The 17,499-nt window shown below is 52.6% G+C and overlaps 6 protein-coding genes across 6 annotated transcripts; 4 read left to right on the forward strand and 2 right to left on the reverse strand.

Moving 5' to 3' along the window:
• Positions 1 to 984: 984 nt before the first annotated feature.
• Positions 985 to 8,154, forward strand: N7498_003408 (CCR4-NOT core subunit CDC39; the record flags this gene model as incomplete). The annotated part of the gene is made up of 4 exons (XM_058450470.1): positions 985 to 1,641; positions 1,698 to 2,022; positions 2,084 to 7,989; positions 8,089 to 8,154. 4 exons carry the CDS (start codon positions 985 to 987, stop codon positions 8,152 to 8,154), a joined length of 6,954 nt encoding a protein of 2,317 aa, XP_058309932.1.
• Positions 8,155 to 8,735: 581 nt separating this feature from the next.
• N7498_003409 (seipin) lies at positions 8,736 to 9,961 on the forward strand (the record flags this gene model as incomplete). Its single annotated transcript, XM_058450471.1, has 4 exons — positions 8,736 to 8,807; positions 8,855 to 9,039; positions 9,093 to 9,545; positions 9,598 to 9,961. 4 exons carry the CDS (start codon positions 8,736 to 8,738, stop codon positions 9,959 to 9,961), a joined length of 1,074 nt encoding a protein of 357 aa, XP_058309933.1.
• A 158-nt stretch (positions 9,962 to 10,119) lies between these two features.
• On the forward strand, positions 10,120 to 12,621 carry N7498_003410 (uncharacterized protein; the record flags this gene model as incomplete). The annotated part of the gene is made up of 4 exons (XM_058450472.1): positions 10,120 to 10,131; positions 10,183 to 11,078; positions 11,133 to 11,192; positions 11,340 to 12,621. 4 exons carry the CDS (start codon positions 10,120 to 10,122, stop codon positions 12,619 to 12,621), a joined length of 2,250 nt encoding a protein of 749 aa, XP_058309934.1.
• Positions 12,622 to 12,794: 173 nt separating this feature from the next.
• On the reverse strand, positions 12,795 to 14,003 carry N7498_003411 (DUF453 domain protein; the record flags this gene model as incomplete). The annotated part of the gene is made up of 1 exon (XM_058450473.1): positions 12,795 to 14,003. One exon carries the CDS (start codon positions 14,001 to 14,003, stop codon positions 12,795 to 12,797), a length of 1,209 nt encoding a protein of 402 aa, XP_058309935.1.
• Positions 14,004 to 14,364: 361 nt separating this feature from the next.
• On the reverse strand, positions 14,365 to 14,714 carry N7498_003412 (NAD(P)-binding protein; the record flags this gene model as incomplete). The annotated part of the gene is given in 2 exon segments (XM_058450474.1): positions 14,365 to 14,546; positions 14,561 to 14,714. 2 exon segments carry the CDS (start codon positions 14,712 to 14,714, stop codon positions 14,365 to 14,367), a joined length of 336 nt encoding a protein of 111 aa, XP_058309936.1.
• A 1,234-nt stretch (positions 14,715 to 15,948) lies between these two features.
• N7498_003413 (N amino acid transport system protein) lies at positions 15,949 to 17,427 on the forward strand (the record flags this gene model as incomplete). Its single annotated transcript, XM_058450475.1, has 2 exons — positions 15,949 to 17,319; positions 17,371 to 17,427. The coding sequence occupies 2 exons, from the start codon at positions 15,949 to 15,951 to the stop codon at positions 17,425 to 17,427; spliced, it is 1,428 nt and encodes a 475-aa protein (XP_058309937.1).
• Between the last annotated feature and the right edge of the window lie 72 nt (positions 17,428 to 17,499).

Below are 17,499 nucleotides of genomic sequence, written 5' to 3' on the forward strand. Positions count from 1 at the left end.
GGCGTTCACTGGAGGATATTCGGGTACTGTGACATGTCTGGTCAATCTATTGTTGCCATTTTTTCTCTCATTCTGCTGAAGCTGATATGCCGGCTTTTGTCCTATGTTAGCATCTCGCTTGGTGCCAATGCCATCCACGTCGTTTGGCCTCGAATACAAGATGGCGATTCATGGGAAATTTTTTGATCATAAGTAGATCCATTGGCAGTGTACCTGAACCTGATCGAAGTTTATGGATAGCTTGAGAAGTAAATAGATGCTATCCATTATCTATGCACTACTCTTTCACCAAGAGCTTCTGGATACCTTATCAAACCCCCTCCATCGGCATTTCAGTCGAGAGATGGCAATCGTAGAAGGTATAAATATTTTTGCAAACAGGCAGTATATGCTCATTTCCACATTTTCTCATATACATCTGGGAAAATTACAGTCCCACTAGGCAATCTTTGTTGGTTATCATTGATCACACTTTCCTATCATCTCGCTCTGAGACTATACCGGGGAAGCCCTGATATCGTGCAAGGGCTGCCCGTGTATGACTAACAATGCACACTTCACGTGATGTTACTGCGACCACTCGCCCAAAAGACATGAGACAGCGTGCTGCCGTAAAGCAGCAGATAGTCGTTTGATTTTCACCTGAAATAGTCCAAGAAGTATATAAATTTAGTTTCCCGGTGCTCAATTCCCATGCGGGACTCTCAATGGCGCTGCTTGTGCCCAACTGCCCAAAGCTCCCTCTCGACACCTGAGGCGCGGACAGTTCCGACACCTCGCACCTTGCACACGATCCCATCCTACCTCTCCATCTCCGCCATCTCAATCCCCTTCCACCCCCCATCCTTTTCTCCGTCGCCTCGAATACTCGATATCGCACGATCTCCTCCTAATCGGTCGGTCATATTGACTTTGTTCACTTACGCCTTTACCCTTCAAAATCTGTCTTTGGACCCTCTCAGATCAAATGATCGCGTCTCCTAGATGACCTTCCCTCCCCCTCACCCTTCCGCCCAATCGTCGATTGCTTCTGGCACCGATAAATCTTCCCCGACCAGGCCTGAGATTGGTGCCTGGGGTCGGTCCACGTCACAGTCCGGCATTCGTCGTGGGTTGACTCCTCTCGCGACCAACCTTTCCTCCTCCAACGCTACGTCTGCTTCCTCCCGGGGCTTCGACGCAGGCCCTGGGGTTTCAACGCCGTCGTCTTTCTCTGCCGTTCTGAGCTCCACCAGGGGTCTCTCAGGCGGCAGCCCGAAGCCCGCACCTTCACCCTTCTCCTCACTGCAGTCTGGCTCCCAACAGTCGGCTCAGTCGCTCTCGTCTCCGAAGTTCCGCGCACATACCCCATCTGCAGGGTCTCATTTCGCCTCTGCAACAGGTTCCATCCCGGGTGTTGGAGGCACTGGGGGAGGTGGTGGGCCGGGTTCTTCCAGAGGTGTCGCCTTTTCACCACTGTCGTCTGGCACAACCGTGAATTCACCTACGGGGTTTGCATCCGATAAGTCGGGCTCAGCAGCACACTCTAGTCAATCGTCTCTTGCAAAGATCTCGATCGCACAGGTATACCTTCTATTAGACTCCATTACGGAGAAGGAAGGAAAAGAAAAGTGGGACACAAAGGCTGCTCAAATACACAAAGTAAGCAACGCCATTCCCAACGCCCCTTCCCTTATACGTATATTAACAACCGACAGCTTGTGACATCCAACGGAATGGAGGTCTTTTCTAAGTACTTTCGTCGCCTTCTTACAGGCAATGCGCCTCAGATTTTCCCGGGAGTCAACAAGTCCGTCGAAAATGCGGGCAACTACCCTCTCTTAGTCCAGGAAATGCAGAAAGTTTCCTCGGACATCGAACAAGCCCAGAAAATCGCCGAGACGGTAGATACGTCCGAGGGAGACATCTTCCGTGATTTCGATCTGTCGACGTTCTTGGATCATTTCCGTCTGGACCCTATTGTCAAGGTGGCACTCGCATTGGCCTTCAAGATGACCAACAAATCTGATCTTCGAGCCAAGGGTAAGTTTTTTCTGCTCTGTTCTATTGACTTTGCTTGTATGCTAACGTCATGCCAAATCAGCCGATGCGATCCTTTCAAACTCCGTCACCCCTTTCCTGCAGAGCCTGGCGACTCCTTTGGAAGCGACCAAAGATTTCCACACTCCTTTCCTTGGAATGACGATCGAGCGATTCATCCTCTATCCCCCGCGCAACTTCAGCGACGAGGTTAAGGGCAAATTGGTATATGCATCCAACTTGCGTTATCAGAAGCTGGGATTGGACATGCCCTTCGAAGTGTCTTCGGCTCTGCAGATGTTCAACTTTGTGAACCCCAGATACGTTCTTGTCAGACAACTTCATGCCAAGGGACCGCGCGCGACTGCAAGCACGGAAGCTATGACAGAGACCATCAATGCGGCTGGACCAGAGAGCTGGAGCGAGGAGCACCTGGCTAGTGCTCTCCTCTTTATGATACTGTCACAGTACTGGCAGCAGTTCTCTCTGGAGACTCTTCTGAGCGCTTATACCGAGAAGCAAGTAAACTGGCCGATGGTGGTGCGGAGCTTTGATCGCGAAGGGCTGAGAGTGGACCCCAAGCAGTTTGCTAAGCTGTATAATGTCCTCCGCGCTACTGCGGCAGATGATTCTACCCTGGATGTTCAGAAGCTCTGGGGCGGTGACTGGGAACACCGCGACACACAGTTGTCATTCTTGACTGCCTTTGTAGCCTCGCGTACAGATGCATCTCAGATTCCTAATCTGCGGGCAACATTCCCGGCCGACTTCTTTGAGGACGCACCCGAAATTGTCAAGCTGCAGGGTGAACGTGCAGCCAAGTCGCCTCTCCGGTCCATGGATGCCATGAGGGCTATCTTTGACCTCACCCTGTTCTCTGAGGCCAATTGGGCCGCTTCAGAAAGCCAGCTTCTGATCAAAGCGATGGTCCAATACGATCTCCCGGTTTTCCTTGTTTCCGCGCTTGCCCTTCTTGCCCTCCCGCAGCCGTGGACTCAGCTTCAAAAGAGCTTTGTTGTACGAACTTTTGTGGTCTTTGTTTCCAAACAAGAGGATGGCTACCAACTTGCACTCCATGGAGCCTGGCACCAAGACCGACAATGGGTTGCAGAGCAACTGTTCACGCTCTTCTCTTCGGATCCTACCGTCACTGAGTTGACTTATGAGCATGCTGTCGCATTTGGCTGGCTTGACTTCCTGCTTCAATTTACCAACGGTCTCGCACTTGACCTTGCTTGTTACTGTCATCGCAAGGGTTCATTTGACCTTGAGCAGTGGGTTCGGGGTGCTGCTGAGAAGACGGCTGCTTTGCACCCTTCGAACTCCCCGAACATGACCATGGGCAGTCTTTTGTCAAAGTTTTTGAGGATCAAGGCAGAAGATGAGCTTCATGTGCAGCGGAAGGAACAACCTGGTCCACAAATGGTTACCCTCGCTGTGAAAACTGTATACACACTTCTCTCCGTCTTGGAGGAGTATGTGGGCGATCGTGAAAACCTCACGCCCGTTCAACGTATTTGTATCCAGACATACCCCCGGCTTATCAACTACGGCGAAGGGTTTGATGATATCATTGATGCAAACGGCGAGAATGGCAACACTCTGCCTGAGAACATTGACAAGCAAATGCAAGAACTGTTTGGCAAGATGTACCACGAGGAACTGTCGCTCAGAGAAATGTTGGAGCTGATGCGGCGGTACAAATCATCACGGGAGCCCGAGGAGCAAGATCTCTTTTCGTGCATGGTCCATGGTTTAATCGACGAGTATCACTGCTACCACGAGTACCCGCTTGAGGCATTGACAAAGACTGCGGTCATGTTCGGTGGCATCATTAACTTCCGTTTGGTTGACGGAATTACCCTCAAAGTGGGTCTCGGAATGATTCTGGAAGCTGTGCGCGAACACGAACCCCACGATCCCATGTACAAGTTTGGTGTGGAAGCCATTGAACAATTGATCAATCGTCTCTCAGAGTGGGCCGGCTTTTGTCACCTTCTCCTTCAAATCCCCACCTTGCAAGGAACGCCAATCTTCCAGAAAGCGGAAGAGGTCCTTCGCGAGGCGGGCGACGCAGGTGCCACCCCCGGATTCTCTGACCTTGCAGTTCCTCCTCTGCCCAACGGCATGGACGACTCCCCAGTCACCGACGGCGCCTCGCGCAAGTTCCGCTCCGTCTCAGTTGACCCCGCTCGTTCCGATCTCTTCCAAGACCCCGACGAAGACGTCCAAGACAAGATCCTGTTCGTGTTGAACAATGTCTCCGAGCAGAATATTGAGGAGAAGATGCGGGATCTCAACGAAGTTCTGCGTGAGCATCACCACCAGTGGTTCGCGGCGTACCTGGTGGAGGAGCGCGCAAAGCTTCAACCCAACTTCCAGCAGCTTTATCTCGACCTTCTCGGGCGCATCGATGACAAAACACTCTGGACAGAGGTCCTCCGCGAGACCTACGTCAGCCTCGCGAAGTTGTTGAATTCCGAGGCGACCCTCACCTCTTCCCAAGACCGGGGCCACCTCAAGAACCTCGGAGCCTGGCTTGGTTCGTTGACTATCGCCAAAGACAAGCCTATCCTTCACAAGAACATCTACTTCAAGGGCCTGCTCTTGGAAGGTTACGATACTCAACGTCTCATGGTCACGATTCCCTTCACCTGCAAGACTCTTGTGCAGGCCACCAAGTCCACGATCTTTAAGCCTCCGAACCCATGGTTGATGGACATTCTCCATCTTTTGCTGGAACTCTACCATTTCGCCGAGCTGAAACTCAACCTGAAGTTTGAAATTGAGGTGCTGTGCAAAGACCTTGATCTTGATCACAAGACAATCGAGCCGGCGGTCTTCATCCGCGACCGCAGCGGCCATGCCGAAGAAGCCTTGCCGGCTGCGAGCATTCCGCAAGGTCTCGAGCCCTTTGAGGACATGGCTATCGGCAGCCTCAACCAGGGCATTCGCAATGAGAGGCTGTCACCGGCATCGATCATGTCGACTCTGCCAAGCCTTGACAAGATTCTCGTTCTGCCCCCATCGGCAAGCAGCATGGTTGACCCCACAATGCTGCGGCAAATCGTTCAAACTGCGGTGGAGCGTGCTATTGGGGAGATCATCACCCCCGTTGTAGAGCGCTCTGTGACCATTGCTTCCATCTCCACTGTCCAGCTGGTTTCCAAGGACTTTGCTATGGAGCCCGATGAGGAGAAGGTGCGACATGCCGCCGGCATCATGGTCCGACAACTGGCCGGTAGCCTGGCTCTCGTTACTTGCAAGGAGCCGCTCAAGGTCAGCATGACCAACTACATCCGGGTCATCCAGCAAGAATTCTCGGAACAGCCAATGCCCGAAGGCTTGATCTTGATGTGTGTCAATGACAACTTGGATGCCGCGTGTGGTATTGTCGAGAAAGCAGCCGAGGAGAAGTCTCTTCCCGAGATCGAGAAGGTGATTGAACCTCAGCTGGAGGCGCGTCGGCGTCACCTTGCCACTCGCCCCAATGAGCCATTCATTGACCCGTCAATGAACCGCTGGGGGCTCTTCATCCCTGAGCCCTACCGTCAGAACCCTGGAGGCCTAAACAAGGAGCAGCTGGCTATCTACGAAGAATTTGCGCGTCAATCCCGAGGCACCAGTACTGCTCACCCGCAGAACGCCTCTACTGATTCCGGTCGCCAACTGCCAGATGTCCTTCAAGAATCCTACCCCGCCATTCCCAACCTCTCTACCCCGGCTGAACAACCTGCCGTCCCTCACCGGACCCCTCAGGCACAGCACGCAATCTCGCAGATACCTGTGCACACCAACGGCTTCCTTGACGCCCAGAGCCCCCGGGACCGAGTTGAGACTCTCATCTCTGAACTCCAACAATCTGCTCGCAGTGCCCCCGAAGAGCACGTCAAGGACCTTGGCAGAGAGAGCACTGTCCTTCAGGAGTACAATCAGGCATTGCGTGCAATCCTCGCTTCGCCCAACGGAGAGGAATTGGCGCGCCTGACATCATTGAGAGTTTGCACCACTCTCTACTCTCAGTCTTCAAACTCCTTGGAGATTGAGGTTCTTGTGCACCTTCTTGCCAAGCTTTGCGACATGTCTACCTTGATCGCACGCTACACCTGGGCCCTTCTGTCCGAGATTGACGATGAGCACATGTTCAATGTTCCCGTCACTGTCGCTCTCATCGACGCAGGTCTCCTGGACATTCGCCGAGTGGATATGGTTCTCACCCGCCTCATCTTGCAGAAGAATGCCAGCTCTCTGGAGCTGCTTGATAATCTGATGGACAGGGTTCTCTTCAATGACGAGCCGTCTGCTCTCAGATCGGACTTCTCTGGCAGCTTGGAGGCTATGAGCCAGTGGCTCGCCGAGGATGCCAATTTGGCCCCCGCTCTGGAGATCATCCGCAAGTTGCGCGATGTTGGCATCCCCGAGGTTGTCAACCCGCTTCTCACTGACCAGGCACGGTCTAAGCGCGACCAGATGGAGTACATTTTCAGCGAGTGGATTGGCATCTACAAGGCCTCTGGTGCCAATGACCGCACCTACCTCTCCTTCCTCCAGGACATGCACAACCGCCAGGTAATGAACACCCAGGAAGACTCTGCTTTGTTCTTCCGTCTCAGCATCGACATTTCGGTTGCCATGTTCGAGCACGAGTACCAGAACCCCACCGGGGGCAGCCTCGATGAGGCATTCCTCTACATCGACGCCCTCGCGAAGCTCATTGTCTTCCTGGTCAAGTTCCAGGGCGAGAATGCTGGCGCTGTTAAGGCCAGCAAGCCTGCTTACTTCAATTCCATCCTTGCTACTCTGGTCCTGGTCCTCAACAACCACCAGGTCATGAGAGGAGAAGGCTTCAACCAGCGTGTCTTCTTCCGTCTGTTCTCAAGCATCCTGTGCGAGTACTCCATGGCTGGCCTCCAACACAACGAAGAGCACCAGGGCATGATCTTTGCGCTGGCCAACAAGTTCCTCTCCATCCAGCCCCGCTACGTGCCTGGCTTTGTCTACGGATGGTTGTCTCTTGTCTCCCACCGTGTGTTCATGTCCGACATGCTTAACATGCCGGAGCGCGCTGGCTGGGCGCCTTACTGCGCAATCATGCAGGCCCTGCTTTCCTACATTGGCGAACAGCTCAAGGCTGCTAACATCACCTATGTCGCCAAGGACTTGTACAAGGGCGTGCTTCGCATCTTGTTGATCCTGCACCACGACTTCCCGGAGTTTGTTGCTGAGAACCACTTCCAGTTCTGCAATGTGATCCCCGCTCATTGCGCTCAACTTCGCAACCTGGTCCTCAGTGCCTACCCTTCTTCTTTCCAGAAGCTGCCTGATCCTTTCAGGGAGGGTCTCAAGGTCGAACGTATCGAAGAAATGCGCGAGATCCCAAAGATTGCGGGCGACATTGCTGCTCCCTTGCTGCAAGCCGATATCAAGGACACCGTGGATGCTGCCCTCCAAAATGAGAGCGTCTCTGAATCTACTGTGCAGCAGATCTGCGATGCTGTCCTCAGTGACGATGCCAACGACACCGCCTTGTTCTACGTGCCTGTCAATGTGGATGTCGTGCTCGTGAATGCACTGGTCCTGTACATTGGCCAGCAAGCTGCGGTGGAGCATGCCTCGAAGAGCAACACCCGCTCTGCATTCGAGAACTCGACTCATGCGGCCCTCCTGGAGGCGCTGGCCCAAAACATGCAGCCCGAGGCCCGCTACTACCTGCTCAGCGCGATGGCGAACCAGCTGCGGTACCCCAACAGCCACACATACTTCTTCAGTTTCACCATTCTTCGCCTGTTCGGCGTTGACTATACTGAGCAGGATGACTCCGACATCCGTCAGCAGATCATCCGTGTGCTGCTTGAGCGCCTCATTGTGCACCGTCCTCACCCGTGGGGTCTTATCATCACCCTCCAAGAGCTCCTCCAGAACCGGAGCTATTCCTTCTTCCGCCTCCCTTTCATCCAGGCGGCTCCTGAGGTACGACGAGATCCTTCTTCCATTTCTGGCTACTTTTCTTCGGTTTCGAACGTTGGATGCCTATCTCTGCTGAGACAACCACTAACATTGATTCTCTAGATCGGTCGACTCTTCGATGCCCTCCTCCAGCACATCCAGCAGCAAAGTCCTCGCCCCATTGCGTGAAGCTGAAGCTGTGCCACCTACCCTCCTCTCCACACAATTTCTCCAACCGGCAGCTTGATGTCGTACTCCACGTCTCATTGTATTTCTTCACGGAGTTCTTATTGCTTTCACGTTTATTTTTATGTCTCACGTTACGGCCGGGGTGGCCGTGGGGATGGCATGCATCTTTCCTATGTCATGATTTGCGCATGGCCTGAGATACTATGATATTTCTCGCGTTTCGAGACCGCGACCTGTAATGATAAGATTGTAAAAGCTGGAGTTGAATGGTTCTGCATACGGTGGGAATTCTTAATTCAATCTATCATTTCTGTTCGTGGGCTGGGTTTCCTTAGATGTTACATATGTACAGTCTTGGGGTAGATGTGGTCGATGAAATTTCAAGATTAGCTTATTACGTGGACTGAATGCATAGCTTTCTTTATCACTGTTCGCTTCAGTAAACACCTGCATTGCGTTGTTCAGACAGTCGAATCTAGGATGCTCAACGCGGGCTATCTAGTGGAGCTGCGATAAGCTGGACACCCGCGTTGGTTTGCCGAGGAACTTGCTTTCGACATCCTCCTTCATCAACCTCCAAAATGGCCGATTCGGAGTACGCAGACGACGAGACTGAATATGATAGCCCGTCTAACTCGCAGGCGGTCATCAAAGTCGGTGCCTTCCTACCCTCCCCATGTGCTCGACTGACAAACGACAGGACGCGCTCCTAGCCCCGTTCCGCGTCCTACTCTCCAGGACCGCCCTCCGCATTTACCTCAATATCTTCCTCTTTAGTGGCGCCACACTGCTTCTCTTGGGTATCTCTGGGATCGCATACGGCATCTTCTATATGAAATTCATTCCCACTGTCGGAGTTTATCGCGACGTGCATCTGCAATTCGGGTAGGGAGGCCCGCTTCCACAGCTTCAATGACGTACTGACAATGTCGCAACAGAGACGGAAACCCATGGGGCACTGCCTCCTTCGAGTCGGAGTTTGTGTCTTCCCAGCCCTATGATGTTGCTGTGACGCTCGATCTACCGCGCACGCCCAATAACCTTGACGTCGGCAATTTCATGGTCGAACTCACCCTTTACTCTCGCCAGACAGGAGGATCCGTGCTACCGGCCAGCACATTGAACCCGATCTCGCAGTCTCGCCGACCGGCTATCTTGACTTATTCCTCGCCGCTCGTGGATGTTGCGCGGAGGATTGTTCGCCTACCGCTTTACGTGGTTGGCTGGCGCCGGGAGGCCGAGAGGTTAGAGGTGCCGATGATGGAGAAAGTTCAGTTCGCGCGCGGTGCGAAGAACCTACCGCAGAGCTTGCGCCTTGAGATTCAGAGCGATAACAAGATGCAAATCTACTCTGCCCGGGTGGAACTTCGGGCCAGGTTTACAGGACTCCGGTAGGTCTCTTGGCTATTGGTTGTTCAGAGAGATATGCTAACAGATATACAGATGGTGCATGTACCGCTGGAAGCTTACTTCCTTTGTCGTTTTTAGTTCTCTGTTCTGGACTATCTCGATGAGCTCCGCCGGCTTGACTTGGTTGGTCTTGAGCTGGGTCTTGCAACCTGCACCCACCCTCAAGGATGAGGAAGAGGGGGAGGTCAAGGAGGAATTGCCTGAGCTCGTGAAAGCTGAGCCGGAAGACGATGGCTCCTTTAGTGACCCCGTCAATGCGAAGGAGGAGGAACGCGAGAGTTTACTGCAGAGCTACCCACCCGCTGGCGATGATGCGGGACAAGGTTCAGGGCTTCAAAGCGCAGAGGCCCGTGGCGTGCAAAAGCGACGGAGTCATTTAACCGAGGACGACCGTTGATTCTTAAACATGTTATTTATGCGCCCAAATTATACCCAACGTGTACTTCAAGTGACGTGATGTAAATGCCAAGTCCAATGTTCCGATAAAAAGGGCCCCGCTGCACGGGCAAATCTCCGATTCCGCTTCCCCTCCAACTTGCCATTGACCTATTCACCATGCACATTTTGGTAAATACCGGCCTCATGAGTTGTTCCTGAGTGTCTCTAACCTTCGACCAGGTCACAAACGACGACGGTCCGCCGTCGAACCAGTCCTCGCCCTACGTTCACTCCCTTGTCCACTCGCTGCAGTCCGCCGGCCACACTGTCTCGGTCGTTCTCCCACACCAACAGCGATCATGGATCGGTAAAGCGCATATAATAGGTGCTTCCGTAAAGCCAACCTACTTCCGGCCCGGCACACTTCACCAGGAGGATGGGACAATACACCACCTACCGCGGGGTAGCGACGGCGAGCCCGACGACGGCGGCGATGAATGGATCTTGATCGACTCAACACCGGCAAGTTGCGTCCAGATCGGTCTCTACCACTACTTCCAGGAACGCGGACCGATCGATCTCGTCGTGTCTGGCCCCAACTACGGGCGCAACACTACTGCGCTGTTCGCATTGTCGAGCGGGACTATCGGTGGTGCCATGGAGGGTGCCGTCTGCGGTAAACACTCAATTGCATTGTCATATGCTTTCAGCTCGCGCAACCACGATCCAGTGGTTATTGCAGAGGCTTCGCGCCACTCGGTCAAGTTGATCGAGTACCTGTGCGCTAACTGGGCCGATGGCGTGGATCTCTACAGTGTCAATGTTCCTTTGGAGCCTGGCGTGAGCCAGAACAAGATTCTCTATACTGATATGCTGATCAATAAGTGGTCTGCTGGGAGCTGTTTCCAAGTTACGGACGCCGCTGCTGCGGACGATCCTGAGCTGGATGAGCAGCGGCTGCGCATTGCCAGTGAGACCACTGGCAAGAATCCCGATCTTTCTGGTGACAAGCCGAGCCAGACACGATTCCAGCATAAGCACTTCAAGTGGGCGCCGAGTCTTCAGGATGTTTATCGCAGTGTCGAGGAGAATCCTCCAGGAAACGATGGCTGGGCCGTCAAGGAGCAGATGACAAGGTTTTTTTATTCCCTCCAAGTCTGACCGTTCTATCCTAACCTTCTTTTCTACAGTGTCACGCCGCTCAAAGCGAGTTTCATGCATGCGCCTGGTATCGCTGGGGAGATCAAGCTGTGAGTGGAGATTTATAGCATGCTGGCTACGACGGTTTCGTTTCAGATATACCTGATACATGCACTTTAGACATCTGGCCTAGCTGATAGACATCATGCCCCCTATCTATTTGCAATACATGTCGGATTCTGATAGAGATCATGTAGATCAGATAAACAGCATACGGTATACTCCATCGTTGACTGCGACGATCCCTACGTCCAAGACCTCGTGCAGAAAGCATTGACCCGCCGTCTCGGTGATGTGGCCTCTATTCAAATGGTATCATCTCTCGACGACATGCCCGACCGCTCCGCGCCCGTCTTCCAATACCGCGAATACGAGCGCCTCGAATTCGAACACGTCCTCGTACGGCCGACGACCTCCCTCGCAAACGCATACATCATCCGCAAGGCCCTCATCCGCAAACACTACCTCTCCAACACGGTCGCCAACTGGATTTCCAAGAATCCCGACAGTATTCTGCGACACCACTTCAAGCCTGCATTCGACTTCGAACTTGATTACGCAGAGTTCCTAGACGATGCTTTGTTGGAGGCATACGAGCTACGAGAGAGCATGGACAAGAACGAAGAAAGACCGGACTCGGAGAAAGAATGGTGGATCCTCAAGCCCGGCATGAGTGACCGCGGCCAAGGCATTAGACTCTTCAACAACGAAGATCAATTACGCGAGATCTTCGAGGAGTGGGAGGAAGATTCCGACGAAGAAGAAGAAGGCTCGGAAACCAAGGAAGACGAAGATGAAAAGGTTGCCCACGACGCAGGCATCGTCACCTCCCAGCTGCGTCATTTCATGGCCCAGCCCTACATCGACCCTCCGCTCCTCCTACCCTCGTCATCGAACCGAAAGTTCCACATCCGCACCTACGTTCTGGCAACGGGCGCTTTGAAGGTCTACGTCTTCAAGGAGATGCTGGCTTTATTCGCTGCGAAACCGTACTGCCCACCGCACGAAGAAGAAGACGAGGTCATGGATCTCGCTCGCCATCTCACCAATACCTGCTTCCAGGAAGGTGGAAGCTCGAACGAGGGCAGTGTGCGCCGGTTCTGGGACCTCGATCACCACGTTCCCGGCCTCGCGGCTGACTGGAAGGAGAAGATCTTCGACCAGATCTGCAATGTGACGGGTGAAGTATTTGAAGCTGCTGCGCGGGGCATGATGGTGCATTTCCAGACGCTGCCTAATGCGTTCGAACTGTTTGGTGTTGACTTCTTAGTTGATGCGTCCGGGAATGCGTGGTTGCTAGAATTGAATGCGTTCCCTGATTTCGGGCAAACTGGTGAGGAACTCAGGGAGGTTGTTGTTGGAAGATTGTTTGAGGAGACGATTGATGTTGCCGTGAAGCCGTTCTTTGGACTGGAGACGTCTGATGGGAATGGGGATATGAAGTTGGTGAAGGATCTTGATTTGGGGAGGAAGGCATAGTCGTGTTGGAGATGTTTCTGTCGGTGCATTTGGGTACAAAAAAAAGCATTGAGTCGGATCTGGTAGATAGGCGTATAATGGAGATGATTTATGAAGTTGTTTGATTTGGGGATTGTACATGCTTGGTATCAGATTCGTGGATAATTTCAATGATGTGTTCAATGAGGCTCGATTCATGTTGAGTTCTCATTCTTCCAGAAAATTCGACCTTCAAACAGCCGGCGAGCTGTACGAAACACGGTTGCAGAGGCGAGGGCACCGTCATTTTCGAAGTTGGCACCTACGAGGAGATTCCCACTCGCATGCCCAATTGTGATGCCAGCACCATCAACGGGCTCCTTTCCTCCCACGACCTCCGCAACAGTGCTTCCAGGAACCCGTGCAGCAGCAGCCAGAGCCAGGGCAACGGTAATGGGGACAGCTTTGTGCGGTTGCCCAACGGAAAGAGCGCGAGCAAGTAAATCCACATCAGCAGAGGTCTGCTTCTGTTCCCCATCTCCAGAACCAGACGAACAAGGCCGTGCCACCAGAGCGATCTTGGGTATGCTCCCCGTTACGGCAGCGGGTGTATCTGCAAGGCCCATCTTAACTCCAGCCTGACGACGGATGGAATCCAAGCGCGAGAGAAGACCGGGTTGCGCGGCGATCTCGTCCGGAGTCAGGTTCCCCTCCACGCCAAGATCAGCGGCGCGAACAAAGACACAGGGGTTCGCGGCATCGATACAGGTCGCTGGAATACCGTCAAATGTGTCTGTGACGTTGCCCGTGGGCAGCAGTTTCCCCGTCACCGAGCCAGCCGGGTTGATAAAGTCCAGTTGGACGCGAGCCGCGGTGCCGGCAACTCCATCGATAGAAAAGTCGCCATCAGCAGCGGCTTCTCCATCAACGACAGGAAAAGAAGAATGAATGATCTTGCCGGTGTTGGTGTTATGGATGCGAACCGAGGCAGAGTCGCGACTATTTTTTAAGGGAAACAACCTCGAATCGACAGCAAATGGCCCTACGGCACTGCTCATGTTCCCACAGTTGCTGGAGTAGTCTACATCTGTGTTCTTGATGCCCAGCGAAATGAAGGTGTAGTCGACGTCTGCGTCGTGGTGCGTGGACTTGCCTACCACGCACACCTTGGAGAGGCTGGAGATGCCGCCTCCCATTCCATCAAGTTGCCGACCATATGGATCTGGGCTGCCGATGACACTCCGGAATATCGAGTCCCAGTCTTTTCGGTTGTGTGGGAGATCCTCCTGCTTGAAAAACACTGCGCGCGATGTTCCGCCGCGGTAGTAGGCGGCTGGTAAGGAGCGCTGTTTGGTATGCATGGCGCGTCTGCCGGTTAATGAAGCGTGCGTGGGCAGACGGTGTATCTGTCCCGGAATGCGCATTCTGAATAAGTGCTCATTAGGACATCAGTGTGAAGAAATATGCAGATGTAATATTTTCCTTGAGACGCGGTTGTCTCCCGCGATTCCGACGATCGGAGCGGAGGATCCGTTGCGGCGAGACGCGGCGAATCCGAGGTGAAGTATACGCGAATTCAAGTTGAACAACACTTCACATTTGACTACCATTGAATCTACCCCGCATATTCTCTCGATCATGGAAATACGGCTTGAAAAGAGTTTGGATAATTTTATCCGGCTGCAAATTCGTAAAGTAGTCACCGGCCTCCCGATCAATAATCCTCCCCGTCACAGTTGGCATACCGACCAGGATTTGACACTCTTGCGGGAAAGCCTTGACGAACTATGGAGTAATGGTTTGTGAAGCAGCCTTGACTGCACTGAGTGAGACTATTTCCGGGTTGGGCTCCCTGTCAAGAACCTCGCCGGTGACCAGGAACAACGGCAGTTCGCCCTTTGCGACGCGGTCAAGCCGGGCATGTTCACGGAACCATTGACCGGCAACGAGGGTGCCCACGGCAGAGACTTTGAAATCCAACTCGAGAGTCTCAGGCGTAGACCGGTAACGAATGATTCTGATGCCCGGCCGGCATTGTAGCTTAGGACATCCAGTTTGCTACCCAGTTGCTCCAGAGACCAGTCGAGGGCCGCTTTCAAACTGGAGGCATCGCCGGCATCTGCCGCACGGCGCATCGGGTTGCCGGGGTGTAGCAGGTAGCAGGAGGTTTGTTTGCAGGGCTCTTTGGGAGTTAGGCTAGTGTTAATACTTCCAAAGTCGCTGGAGTATCTGCCAAATACCCTCGAGTCGGCGGTGGAGCGGTTTTAAGCGCCAAGTAGTATTGCTAGAGAACCTTTGGGCTCAGACTTTGCTGATTTCTTTACTGCCTCTCGCGAGCATGAATTGCGGCTATACCGTGAGGCTGTGACTGACTTATAACTCGATCTCCTCCTCCCAGGATAGGCTTTTATCCCAAAAAAAAAAAAACATTAGATAACATATATCTCACAGGGAATTCAAACGATACGTTGAGACTGTATAGATGAAATTACAATCACGTTGACAGGGCTAGTTTGAACCGTTTTAACGAGTTCTCACATCTATACGCCCCGGGTGCATGGAGTACGCTACCTAGGCCTGCTAATCATCAGCTCAGCTGGTAGACTCTTAGGGGGATGTGTTGTCAATATGAGAAACAAGAGGAAAATAAAACTGAGCAGTCCCCTGAAGAAGACTCAACCAATGGCGGTCCTTGCCGCCGCGCAGAATCTCTGACCAATCACGGCCCTTTCCGCGCGATTATGGGTCTATAAAATCTTCGTCGTTGATGCGATCTTTGCTTTCGGGGCGCCCCGTAAATGGGGGAAGATAAGACATAGCATACCCAGTTGCGATAGTTTATGTGGCTGATTTCCCCGCACGCATCAGTTTAGTTCACCTGCACCATCGCCGCGAGCATCTCTATGCGGCCCTTGGGTTGGTATAGCCTACCGATCATATTTGCAACCGAGAACTCTGGAATTTGATCCAATAGATAAAAACTACAAGTACTCCTCGGGTATTTAAAGAGCTTGATACTACCGAAATTGTTCTTCGGAGTCTACCGGCGTGCCCTTTGATACAAAACAATTGGAACCAAGTCCCACTTTTCCTCATTGCCCTAGGCCCACAATGAGTTCAAGCGCCGAGCCTTAAAAAAGTTCCATAAGATTTGGAGAGTCCTGGAGATCACTTGGAGTTAGCCGAGGAAAACTGCAAGGGTCGGCTACCTAAGTATCGATGTGTCATAGTGAACTGAACGGTTCATCCTTCTCTCCGCATCCTTCGGATATGGTCTGCAAGTCAGAGACCTGGACATTGACTCCTTTCATTTCCCTTTCTAAAGCGTTCTCGTTTGATCCATTTTTTTTCACATATCTTGTCTGAGTCATGAGCAACCAAGACGTGGCACACGCTGCCAACCAACATGTCGCCGATCCCAGATGGGACGCGAACATGGAAAGGCCTGAATCTCCATCGGGATTTTCAATTTCCAATTGCAAGACTATGAAAGACGTGAGAGAAGCCGAGCATCAGATCGCCACTGCGGGAGAAGCGAAATACAAGCGTCTCGGATGGAAGCAGTTGACTCTGATGTTGATCGTCGAGGCCGTTGCACTTGGAGCACTATCCATCCCTCAGGCATTTGCAACCCTGGGCATGGTCACCGGAGTTATCTGCTGCGTTGGCATTGGCCTCATTGCGATCTACACGTCGATGATCATCGGCCAGGTCAAGCTTGCCTATCCTTCAGTGCAGCATTATGGAGATGTCGGCACTTTGCTGATGGGCAGATTCGGCTACGAGCTCTTCTCGTCCATTTTTGTGATACAGCTCCTCTGTGTCATTGGCTCACACTGCCTTACTGGAACTATTGCGCTCGCCGATATCACACAGAGCAGTGTCTGCTCTCTGGTGTTCGGTATCGTGACGGCCGTTATTCTCTTCCTACTCGCGCTCCCTTCATCCTTTGCCGATATCACGATTCTCGGCTACATTGACTTTGCCTCTATTATCATTGCCATTGGTATCACGATCATTGCCACGGGTATTCAAGGGACCAACTCTCCCGGTGGCCTAAGCTCTGTGCCTTGGACTGCCCTGCCTAAAGAGAACGTGACGTTCAGCGAAGCCTACGTCGCCATTGGCGATATCGTGTTTGCATATTCGTTCGCGACCTGCCAGTTCTCATTTATGGAGGAAATGCACACGCCGAAGGACTTTACTAAATCAATCTGGGCACTGGGTTTACTTGAGATCACCATTTACACCATCACCGGGGCTACGATCTATGCATTCGTTGGCCCAGGTGTCCAATCTCCGGCGCTTCTCTCCGCTGGGGACACTGTTAGTAGAATTGCCTTTGGCGTGGCCTTACCCGTTATTTTCATCTCGGGTTCGATCAACTCGATCGTGACTGGGCGATTACTGCATAGTCGAGTCTACAAGGACAGCGTTCTCCGATATGTCAATACGCCCAAGGGCTGGATGACGTGGGTCGCCTTCATTGCAGTTATCACCATTCTAGCATGGGTGATTGCTGAAGCTATTCCCTTCTTCTCGGACTTGCTATCTATTGTTGCCTCCCTGTTTACGTCCGGCTTCTCCTTCTATCTGCCTCCTATCATGTGGCTGGTGCTTCTTCGCAAGGGCAAGTTGACATCAGGAAAGAACCTGATTCTTGCCATTGTCAACAGCCTGGTATTCCTGTTTGGTCTGGCGGTGCTGGTTTGTGGATTATACTCCAGCATTGATGATATAGTAAGTTCTTGCTTAAAGCAAAGATGGGTCAATCGCTAACTGGTCTTGCAGAGAAAACAATATCGAACCGGAAATATTGGGCGTCCTTTCAGCTGCGCACAGACGTAACGCGTCTTTGGATACCCTCGACTTAGAAGCTGTTGAAACTACCCATCCAGATGTCGGTTCATTACAAGTATA

Source organism: Penicillium cinerascens (genome assembly GCF_028974065.1).
Source record: "Penicillium cinerascens strain IBT 15544 chromosome Unknown contig_24_segment0_segment0, whole genome shotgun sequence".
Classification (NCBI taxonomy): Eukaryota; Fungi; Ascomycota; class Eurotiomycetes; order Eurotiales; family Aspergillaceae; genus Penicillium; species Penicillium cinerascens.